The sequence below is a fragment of the Megalops cyprinoides genome, chromosome 8 (assembly GCF_013368585.1).
Source record: "Megalops cyprinoides isolate fMegCyp1 chromosome 8, fMegCyp1.pri, whole genome shotgun sequence".
NCBI lineage: Eukaryota > Metazoa > Chordata > Actinopteri > Elopiformes > Megalopidae > Megalops > Megalops cyprinoides.
This window is the reverse complement of record NC_050590.1, coordinates 823,764-835,818: the sequence shown is the minus strand read 5'-3', so window position 1 is coordinate 835,818 and position 12,055 is coordinate 823,764. Positions and strand designations below refer to the sequence as shown.

Sequence of the window (12,055 nt, the reverse complement as noted above, 5' to 3'; positions counted from 1 at the left end):
TGAAAAACGTTGGGTTTTTTTTACAAAGCTCGGTAGGGACTCGTTAGTGCCGTCTACGTGGCGAACTTCTTCTGTCTGACAGGTGCCGGCAGCTGGGAAACGATGTCCTGCAGGGGGCGCTCTACCACGGCCAGCGCCCCGTCTTCCAGCAGGCCGGCGAACAGGAGGGGCTGTGAAAAAGGACGCAGGGACAGTCAGATACTCACGACCGGAAGGTTTGATTATACAGGCGGTCCCCGACGTACGATGGGGTTACGTCCCTATGGACCCATCGTAAGTTGAAAATATCGTAAGTCGCATTTGATTAGGGTGACCGTAGGTCCTCTTTTTCCCGGACACGTCCTCGTTTAGAGACGCACGTTTTAGGTCCCAAAACGAGGACACGTCCGGGAAAAAGAGGACGTACGTTCGCCCTGATTTAATACATCTAACCTACCGAACCTCATAGCTTAGGCTAGCCTGCCCTCGAGTTACGACGGGGGTTAACGTCCCGGTAAACCCACCCGTAAGTCGAAAATATCGTAAGTCGAAAACGCGTCCAAAGCATCTAACCTACCGAACATCGTGGCTTAGCCTAGCGTACCTTAAGCATGCTCAGAACTTACGTTAGCCTACAGTTGGGCAAAATCGTCTAACACAAAGCCTATTCTATAATAAAGTGTTGAATATCTCATGTAATTTATTGAATACTGTTTGAATTATTGTATTGATTTACCCTCGTGATCGCGTGGGATCTGCCCGGCATCGAGAGAGAGTATTGTACCGCATATCGCTAGCCCGGGACAAGATCGAAATTCAAAATTTCGAAGCACGGTTTCCACCGAATGCGTATCGGCTTTCGCACCATCGTAAAGTCGGAAAATCGTAAGCCGGGGACCACCTGTAATCAAATTTCAATCACATCAAATCTGATTACAATCACCGGGATATAATGGAACTTTGAACACCGCTAACGAGGAGCGTGTATTTCGAGAACATGACGGCAGACTATATTTCGTCGCCGATTCGTGAAAGCGATTTACGGTATAACCGTGAATCTCGAAAAACGACTCACTTCTAAATCTTTTCCGGTCACTTTTGTATAACATTCGAGTCGTATGTTGTTTTTTTTTCTGACTTTATGTGAACGAAAATGTGGGAATTCGCCCGTTTTTCCCCATTGGAAATAGGTAAAATTTCAAAATATCACTGTCCTGGTCACGAAAGGAAAGTTTGAAGGGAAATAATAGCCATTTTCTATGCTTTTTAGGCATAAGCGATTAGGAAATAACGTAAAAATTTGTCACACGGTGTCACGGTTTGGTGAATTCACAGGCGAAGCCCACACCCAAACGAGCCCCCTCCTTCTATTCAGCACCCCCTTACTTGAAACTTCTTGCAGACTTTGAAGGCATGGGTGTGGCTCAGTCTCTCCTGCTCCGATAGGCTCTTCAGGGTCAGCTGATTGTAGAACTGTGTTTTCCGGTCAGGGAGGGGCTAGACACACAGTTGGTCAGCGGTCAGTTGGACAGGTATCCCCCACACACACACACACACACACACACACACACACACACACACACACACACACACACACACACACACACACACAGAGGTAGCATGTACATACACTCACAGGTAACATGTACATACATACACACTACCATACAGACACACACTTGCACACAAGCATACACCAAACTGCACATATACACACATATACGGACACCACACACTACCATACACACTGATAACTGATACGCACGCGCACACACACACACACATGTAGCATGTACACACACACACACACACACACAGGTAACATGTACATACATACACACTACCATAGACACACACGCACATAAGCATGCACTGAACTGCACATATACACACATATACGAACACCACACACTACCATACACACTGATAACTGAATCACACACACACACAAACACACACACACACAGGTAACATGTACATATATACACACTACCATAGACACACACGCACATAAGCATGCACTGAACTGCACATATACACACATATACGAACACCACACGCTACCATACACACTGATAACTGAATCACACACACACACACACACACACACACAGGTAACATGTACATATATACACACTACCATAGACACACACGCACATAAGCATGCACTGAACTGCACATATACACACATATGCGAACACCACACACTACCATACACACTGATAACTGATACGCGCGCACACACACAAACACACACACACACAGGTAACATGTACATACATACACACTACCATAAACACACACGCACACAAGCATGCACTGAACTGCACATATACACACATATGCGAACACCACACACTACCATACACACTGATAACTGACACACACACACACACACACACACACACACACACACACACACTCACCAGGCTCTGATCGACCACGCAGAACATGAAGGCGTCGTGCAAGAGAAACTGCTCCGGGTTGCGGGGGTTGAAGGCCGCGTTCGTGACGGGCGTGTCCCTCTCCAACCACAAGCGGTGAAGACCCTCCTTCTGAAGCTTGCGGCTCCAGTCCGTGTACCTCTTCTCCTCTATGCTGAACTCGAATATCTGCGCAGAGAGACCGCGCGAACTCAGCCGCCAACATATATTACATTGCGGCATTAGCATTTAGCGTTAGCTCTTATCCAGAGCCGCTTACACAGGTTACGGTTTTACCCGTTTATACAGCTGGATATTTACTGTGGTTTCTGGAGGAGAGCTAACGCTAAACTGACATATGACCAGAGGCGGAAAACCCCCGGCTTCAGAAAGTAGAAGTCCTGCCAACGTATTTGTCCCGCCCGTGCGCTACACCAGCCGAATTTAATTAGCACAGCTCTTCGTCCAGGTAGAGGAGCGAATTAGCGAAATCACAGCAAATACGTGGCAGGACTTTTACTTTCTGAAGCCGGAGCTTTCCACCTCTGCGTATGGCTAGTAATATTGGTGGTAGTCTTCCCAGCTAACACACAGAGGATATACTTCAACACACATTTACATTTATTCATTTAGTAGACGCTTTTATCCAAAGCGACTTACATAGGCTACAGTTCTTTACAATGTTATCCATTTATACAGCTGGATATTTACTGTGGTTCTAGAGAAGAGCTAACGCTAAATTGACGTATGACTAGTAATACTGGTGGTAGTGTTCCCAGCTAACACACAGAGGATATACTTCAGCATATATTTACATTTATTCATTTAGCAGACGCGTTTATCCAAAGCGACTTACGTAGGCTACAGCTCTTTACAATGTTATCCATTTATACAGCTGGAAAATTACTGTGTTACTAAATGACAGTAACGTGAAAGTTACTGCTTTTCGCTAAACGTGCAGGCCCGCTCGCGGGTGTTACAGCTTACCTGCCGGTCGGCGTGAACCATCAGCAGGTTGTTGGTTTTAGGGTGAATTGCGATGGCACTAGGGCAGGACGAGTACACCGGGACAGTGCTGTGGGGCTGAAAGGTGAGGGGTGGGTCAGAGGTCATGGGTCATAGGTCAAGGGCCGGAGAGCGAGGGGTTCAACCGTCGCCTTGTTAAAGGGCTTAGGACCCCGTCACCTACCTTTGCCAATACCCGAGCTCGCTGATCAGCTTCATTCCATACAGATTAATTGTTTAATTGAATGAAGCCAGCCATTGGTTAACGAGCCTCACATGCCTAATTAATTATTTTTTTTAATTAAATATAGGTGCATGGCTGGAGAGCAGTAATTTAAGCCTTTAATTCCCCCCCCAAACCTTTTCACTTGTCAACTTTACCTTTGCCAGTACCTGAGCTTGCTAATCAACTTCATTCCATACAGATTAATTGTTTAATTGACTGAAGCCAGCCATTGGTTAACGAGCCTCACGTGCCTAATTAATTTTTTTTTAATTAAATATAGGTGCATGGCTGGAGAGCAGTAATTTATGCATTATATTTCCCCCCCAAATCTGTTCACTTGTTAACTTTACCTTTGCTAATACCTGAACTTGCTGGTCAACTTCATTCCGTACAGATTAATTGGTTAATTGACTGAAGCCAGCCATTGGTTAACGAGCCTCACGTGCCTAATTAATTTTTTTTAAATTAAATATAGGTGCATGGCTGGAGAGCAGTAATTTAAGCCTTTAATTCCCCCCCCCCAAACCTTTTTACTTGTCAACTTTACCTTTGGCAATACCTGAACTTGCTAATCAACTTCATTCCATACAGATTGTTTAATTGAATGAAGCCAGCCATTGGTTAACGAGCCTCACGTGCCTAATTAATTATTTTTTTTAATTAAATATAGGTGCATGGCTGGAGAGCAGTAATTTATGCCTTTACTGCCCCCCCCAAACCTTTTCACTTGTCAACTTTACCTTTGCTAATACCTGAACTTGCTAATCAACTTCATTCCATACAGATTAATTGTTTAATTGACTGAAGCCAGCCATTGGTTAACGAGCCTCACCTACCTACCTCATATTTCCCCCCCCCAAAACTGTTCACTTGTCAATTTCGTTAACTGTCTAAGGATGGTTGTCTTTCCATTTTTGCCTTTGTCAATAACTGAGCTTGTTTTACGCCAAATGCACCTGAACCGGTCGATCGTTTAACTGTTGACTAATTGAGCAAAGCCGGCCATTGGTTAACGAGCCACACCTGCCTAATTATACGCATATTAATTAAAGGCGTATGGTTGGAGTGTAGGAGGCTCGCTTTTTTTTAACCATCTGACTGTGCATTCACGCTGGTTCTTTTGTTTGTTGGGTTTTTAAAATAAATTAGGCTGTGTTTACACGTAGCGTCTTTTCTTGAACAACGCTGGCCAGATCATTCAGGCAGCGACTGTTCCAAAAAGCAGTCGACGGCGTCTTTTGTTGCCATGACAGCAGCTACTGCAACATTTTACGTGAAACAAAACGGCGAAAATTACGTGAGGCCGCGGTACTTTTTCCCTGTGGCGAGACACCGCTCGAGTAGATAACGTACGTTGTTAGCGATCTAGCTGGCTATACATTGTTGCAGAGCTAACGTTAGCTAACAGGCTAGATTTGCTAATGACAAGCAGTAAAGGCAAACACCTAAAACTCCTAGGATCCGTCCAATTTGACTCTAAACGGCCTCTTTATGATGATAGTTATGATAGTTTAACTGTCACGTTGTACAGCTGTACAGAGGCTGTTATGGGAAATGACAGGTCTCGCTACTCCGCTTGTGATTGGTCAGCTGTCGTAGCTTGACGGTGGGCGGTTTTCCTGAGAAGCTGAACTTTAATCGACTGGAAAAAAATGCCCTGAGCTGCAGAAAGAGACTCCGGCGACGTCGTTAAAAGACGCGCAGGACGTTTTTGAAAACGCGGTCTGCTCCGTAGGGCTATTATGTAAAACGGGTGCTGGCAGCTTCAGAAAAGACGCTACGTGTGAGCGCAGCCGTGCTGAGATTTGTGAACGCTCGTCTCTTTTCTGTTGGTTTTTGGGAGAGGGGTAGGGGTAGGGGTCGAGGGACGTGGGGGGGGGGTCACCTTGAGCTTGCGCAGGTTGTAGATGTGGACCTCGGACTGGCGGTTTGCGGTGGCGAGCCAAGCCCCGTCTGCGCTGGCGGCTAACAGGTGAACCGGCTCCGCCGACCCTGTGGGAGCGGACACAGGACCGACGGTCAGACCACGGGGCTGCAGTCAGACCAGAGCTAACACAGTAAGAACACAGAGCTAACGCAGCCGACGCAGTGAGCGCACGGAGCTAACACAGCCGACGCAGTCGGACCGCAGAGCTAACACAGCCCGCGCGGTGAGACCGCGGAGCTAACGCGGCCGGACCGCAGAGCACAACGTCCCCCCCGGAAACCCGCACTCACCCGACGGGGGCTTGAAGGTGTGCAAGTGCTCGCACTCCGATTGGCCGAGGGAGATCACGTGCACCGCGGACCGGGCGGAGGCGGCGAACAGCCGCGAGGAGTCCGGGGAGAAGCACAGCCGGTGGGCGGAGCTCAGCACCTTCGGCAGGCGGGACACCTGGAGAAGGGGGCGGAGACACGTTCACCACGACGGTGTATTGGCGAGAATCTGGCGATACGATATGTATCGTGATACAGGGGTTACAGTGCAATGTATCGTGATATGTCAAGGCAAGCAAATTAAAATTCATTTAACGCTACTAGACAGCTAGGTTTGCTAATGCTAACGTTAGCGGTGCGCCCTTACGCTACTTCCTCTCCCAGTTTACGCTGTTACGTCGGAGCGGAAGAGTCAAACGGCTGAAGGGAGATTACGGCACCGCCGTCTAGCGGCCGGGGGGGGTTTAAACACAACACAAAACGAACCGCCGTCTGCCACGAATCTTTGCACGTAAACTATTAATTAAAAATCAACGCAGCGTTTTTGAGAATCGATACACTGTCACAAAACATAACACTGACTCGACACCAGCTGCTAAAATGTAGGCTATTACGAAACCGTTTCACCATAGCTAGCTGCGTGCTGTGAATACGCTAAGCCAACTGATAAATTGCTTCAAAGTTGAATAGTAGTGGGCCTAGTAGCAAGTAGCACACAATAAAAGAGCGTACCCTTCTGGGGAATAAAGTACTGTAGGCTGTTGCGCTGTCAAAACGCAAGTGTCCTGTTTAGGGATAGCCTTCGTTGTAGCTACGTTTCGTATGAGCGTTATTACCAGACATTTTGACCGGCGAGTTTTTAATTTGTTGGCTTTTTTAATACATTTTACCAGGCAAAAACCGGTAATTACCCGCTAACGGAAACCCTGGTTCCCGCCAATACAGAGAGGAAGCAGCCAGTGGGGTCAAAGGGTTTCGCGAAGGACAAGCCATGACCTGTAGCCATGAATGGCCGCCAAGGTGGCGTTAGCCACGGTTTGATAGCCGTCTGGGTGCTAGCGATGTGCTGTATTGGTACTTGCTTAATGTAAAACAGACAGATCTGATATGCTTCACTCCAATTAGCTTAATTGTTTGGTTGACAATTATTGTTTTCACCTGTCCCCCAAAATGGCTGCCAAGTTGTGGCAGCCATTTTGGGGACAGGCTGCCAAGGTGTTAGTTATGTGTTGTATCGCTAATTGCTAAACGATCGTTATTTTCCCAGTATTTGTACAGCAGACAGATTTAACACCATAGGCTTTGTGCCAATCAGGGTAGTTGTTTAATTGAACAAAGCCAGACATTGATTAGCGAGCCACACCGGCTTAATTAAATGCATATTTTTTTTACTGGAGTAGTAATTTATATGCCTTTAATTAGGTGAATTAATTAGGTAAATTAAAGGTGAACGTTCAGGCCGAGTACTGATGCTGTTGTTTCCGTGGAGACGGGGAGACCGCACCTTGGAGACGCTGAAGCCGTCGTCGTCGTCGTGGCGCCGGAGCCGAAACAGCCGCACGCCGGACGCGGTGGAGAAGGCCAGCCACGCCCCGCACGGGGACACAGCGCTGCAGGCGATGTGGTCGTCGCCCTGAGGGTCAAAGGTCACCAAAAAAAAAAAAACCCAATTACTTATTTACCCGCTCGTCCGCTTACCCAGAACGGCGGTGGCTTGTAACCGAAAGGTAGCCGGTTCGATTCCGGCTGCACGAACGGATAAAGCCGTAAGCCTGGGTAAGCGCTAACGCTAAGCGCTAACGCTAAGCGCTGAGAACGTTAATAGCAAATCGGTGCACCTTGGCCTTCAGGTGAAGCAGCTTCTCCGGTTTCCTCCTCACGGGTAAAGTCTCTCCTGGTTTTCCTGGCGGGACAGACAGGGTCAGACTCCGTCGGCGCAACTCAAGGGGGGGGGGGGGTCCTCCAGGAGAGGTTTGGACACCCCTGTCCTAGACCATCATTTCTCAACTCGTTACGAACCCCTGAAGCCGCGTAATAACGAACCGATCGTTCGAATCGGCTGTGTGTGTAGAATCAACATTGCTAAAAAGCCCAGCATTCATAATTTAAACAGAAACCACCGTTTCTGCTGCCCCCGGGATTCTGCGAATGGTCTTTTCCTTTCATCCTAGACCAGCGTTTCCCAAACCCTCTCCTTGAGGACCCCCCTCGTCCCGAACGTTTTGGATCTCTCCCTGCTCCGACGCGGCCGATTCGAACGATCGGTTCGTTATTAAGCGGCTTCAGGGGTTCATAACGAGTTGATCGTTCGAACCGGCCGCGTCGGAGCAGGGAGAGATCTAAAACGTGCCGGACAAGGGGGGGGTCCTCCAGGAGAGGTTTGGGAAATGATGGTCTAGGACAGGGGTGTCCAAACCTCTCCTGGACGACCCCCCCCTCGTCCCGAACGTTTTGGATCTCTCCCTGCTCCGACGCGGCCGGTTCGAAGGATCGGTTCGTTATTAAGCGGCTTCAGGGGTTCATGACGAGTCGATCGTTTGAATCGGCCGCGTCGGAGCAGGGAGAGATCCAAAACGTTCGGGACGAGGGGGGGGTCCTCCAGGAGAGGTTTGGGAAATGATGGTCTAGGACAGGGGTGTCCAAACCTCTCCTGGAGGACCCCCCCCTTGTCCTGCGTGTTTTAGATCTCTCCCTGCTCCGACACAGCTAATTCAAACGATGAGACCATCATTTCCCAACTCGTTATGAACCCCTGAAGCCGCTTAATAACGAACCGATCGTTTGAACCGGCCGCGTCGGAGCAGGGAGAGATCCAAAACGTTCGGGACGAGGGATGTTCCTCCTCCAGGAGAGGTTTGGACACCCCTGTCCTAGACCATCATTTCCCAAACCTCTCCTGGAGGACCCCCCCCCTTGTCCTGCGTGTTTTAGATCTCTCCCTGCTCCGACACAGCTAATTCAAACGATGAGACCATCATTTCCCAACTCGTTATGAACCCCTGAAGCCGCTTAATAACGAACCGATCGTTCGAACCGGCCGCGTCGGAGCAGGGAGAGATCCAAAACGTTCGGGACGAGGGGGGGGTCCCTCCAGGAGGGGGTTTGCGAAACGCTGCTCTGGACTAACTGAATCATCTTGCCTTCTACACAGAGTTACTCCACACCAACGTTAGGGCTGTAGCCACACGCTCAGCTCGCGGTTTGGTTCAGAACGGTCACATACGGTCATACGGTCACGTATTTTAACCTACTTATTGCTAACGTATATATAACGCTTTTATTTCTTTGGTAAAATCAGAGGTGGCGGTGTGGCGTAGCGGTAAGGAGCAGGGCATGTAACCAAAAGGTTGCTGGGTTAATTTCCCGCTGGGGCGCTGCTGCTGTACCCGTGGGGCGAGGTGCTTAACCCCAGAACGGCCTCGGTAAACGTCCTGTATGAACGGATAAAACTGTAACCTGTGTAAGCGGCTCTGGATAAGCGCTAACGCTAAACGACAGTGACGTAAATGGTAACGATAAATGTACCGTTTTAAGTGCAAATGATGGAAACTCCTGTCATAAAGGTTTCGAAAATAAACGAAAGCCCAGCTTTTAAGGGCAAATGTCGGCGCGCACACACACACACACACACACACACACACACACACACAGACGCCCCACGCAGCACTGAATCGCAAAACTCCCGTATAAAGCTGGGCGATATAGCCGTCGCGCTAAACGAAAGCCCAGCTTTTAAGGGCAAATGTCGGCGCACACACACACACACACACACACACACACACACACACACAGATGCCCCACGCAGCACAGAATCGCGATACTCCCGTATAAAGCTGGGCGATATAGCCATCGCGGTACACCGAATAGCTATTTTTTAGCGCGATAACGGCTATCCCCGCTACGTGGCGCTAGGTCCTGTATAAACGGATAAAACTGTAACCTGTGTAAGCGGCTCTGGATAAGCGCTAACGCTAAACGACAGTGACGTTAAATGGTAACGAAAAATGTACCGTTTTAGGTGCAAATGATGGAAACTCCTGTCATAAAGGTTTCGAAAATAAACGAAAGCCCAGCTTTTAAGGGCAAACGTCCGAGCGCAAACTGTAAAAACCCGGCTCAACGAGACAGAACTAGCTCACGCGCTAATCCCGCCGCTCAGAGGGCGTAACCACAACGGAAGACCGCGAGTTTCGGGTATACGGGTGCCCCTCGAGTTACGACGGGGGTTAACGTCCCGGTAAACCCACCCGTAAGTCGAAAATATCGTAAGTCGAAAACGCGTCCAAAGCACCTAGCCTACCGAACATCGTGGCTTAGCCTAGCGTACCTTAAACGTGCCCGGAACGCTTACGTTAGCCTACAGCTGGGCAAAATCATCTAACACAAAGCCTATAATTACTACTGAGCGCGAATCGCTTTCGCGCCATCGCTAAGTCGAAAAATCGTAAGCCGAAAACGCGTCCAAAGCATCCAACCTACCGAACATCGTGGCTTAGCCTAGCGTACCTTAAGCATGCTCAGAACTTACGTTAGCCTAACGTTTGGGCGACATCATCTAACACAAAGCGTATTTTATAATAAAGTGTTGAATGTCTCGCGTAATTTATTGATTACTGTTCGGTTGCTACTGAGCGCGAATCGCTTTCGCGCCATCGCTAAGTCGAAAAATCGTAAGTAACCGTCCGTAGAGGCAAAGTAGGCTCTGCCCGCTAGCTCCTCCCCCCCCCCCCCCAAAGATGGCCCCGCCCCCTTTTTCTCACCGTGGGCGTCGGCCTCGCCCAGCCTCCACAGCTCCAGGTGCGAGGGGAACTGGAAGAGCAGGAACCCGGCTTTCTGGGCGCAGCCAATCAGATTCCTCTGTGGGGGAGGGGAGAAGAACAGCGATGTCACTGCCTAGGCGTCCTGCCTTAACCCTGTAGTTAATGCTAACACAGCGGGCGCTGATGCTAACAGCGCTGATTGCTAACTGCTACCAGGGCTAGCTCCCGTCTTAACCCCGTAGCTAATGCCAACACAGTGAAAGATAATGGTAATAGTGGTAACTGCTAACTGCTACCAGGGCGAGTTCCTGTCTTAACCCCGTAGCTAACGCCAACACAGCGAAAGATAATGGTAATAGTGGTAACTGCTAACTGCTACCAGGGCGAGTTCCTGTCTTAACCCCGTAGCTAACGCCAACACAGTGAAAGATAATGCTAATAGTGGTAACTGCTAACTGCTACCAGGGCGAGTTCCTGTCTTAACCCCGTAGCTAATGCCAACACAGCGAAAGATAATGGTAATAGTGGTAACTGCTAACTGCTACCAGGGCGAGTTCCCGTCTTAACCCCGTAGCTAACGCCAACACAGCGAAAGATAATGGTAATAGTGGTAACTGCTAACTGCTACCAGGGCGAGTTCCTGTCTTAACCCCGTAGCTAACGCCAACACAGAGAAAGATAATGGTAATAGTGGTAACTGCTAACTGCTACCAGGGCGAGTTCCTGTCTCAACCCCGTAGCTAACGCCAACACAGCGAAAGATAATGGTAATAGTGGTAACTGCTAACTGCTACCAGGGCGAGTTCCTGTCTTAACCCCGTAGCTAACGCCAACACAGTGAAAGATAATGCTAATAGTGGTAACTGCTAACTGCTACCAGGGCGAGTTCCTGTCTTAATCCCGTAGCTAACGCCAACACAGCGAAAGATAATGGTAATAGTGGTAACTGCTAACTGCTACCAGGGCGAGTTCCTGTCTTAATCCCGTAGCTAACGCCAACACAGCGAAAGATAATGGTAATAGTGGTAACTGCTAACTGCTACCAGGGCGAGTTCATGTCTTAACCCCGTAGCTAACGCCAACACAGTGAAAGATAATGGTAATAGTGGTAACTGCTAACTGCGACCAGGGCGAGTTCCTGTCTTAATCCCGTAGCTAACGCCAACACAGCGAAAGATAATGGTAATAGTGGTAACTGCTAACTGCTACCAGGGCGAGTTCATGTCTTAACCCCGTAGCTAACGCCAACACAGTGAAAGATAATGGTAATAGTGGTAACTGCTAACTGCGACCAGGGCGAGTTCCTGTCTCAACCCCGTAGCTAACGCCAACACAGCGAAAGATAATGGTAATAGTGGTAACTGCTAACTGCTACCAGGGCGAGTTCCTGTCTTAACCCCGTAGCTAACGCCAACACAGCGAAAGATAATGGTAATAGTGGTAACTGCTAACTGCGACCAGGGCGA

The 12,055-nt window shown here is 48.9% G+C and overlaps 1 protein-coding gene across 1 annotated transcript in view; it reads right to left on the bottom strand.

Moving 5' to 3' along the window:
- The window catches only part of utp4 (UTP4 small subunit processome component), a 23,136-nt gene continuing 11,081 nt past the window's right edge, over positions 1–12,055 (bottom strand). Inside the window, exons 9-17 of the mRNA XM_036535426.1 lie at positions 10,590–10,686; positions 7,668–7,732; positions 7,334–7,462; positions 5,851–6,007; positions 5,519–5,625; positions 3,390–3,485; positions 2,406–2,591; positions 1,366–1,476; positions 1–170 (exon numbers count right to left, since the gene is read on the bottom strand). Of these exons, the coding sequence (XP_036391319.1) occupies positions 54–170; positions 1,366–1,476; positions 2,406–2,591; positions 3,390–3,485; positions 5,519–5,625; positions 5,851–6,007; positions 7,334–7,462; positions 7,668–7,732; positions 10,590–10,686 (1,065 nt within the window). The 3' untranslated portion in view covers positions 1–53. The remainder of the gene's footprint in view (positions 171–1,365; positions 1,477–2,405; positions 2,592–3,389; positions 3,486–5,518; positions 5,626–5,850; positions 6,008–7,333; positions 7,463–7,667; positions 7,733–10,589; positions 10,687–12,055) is intronic.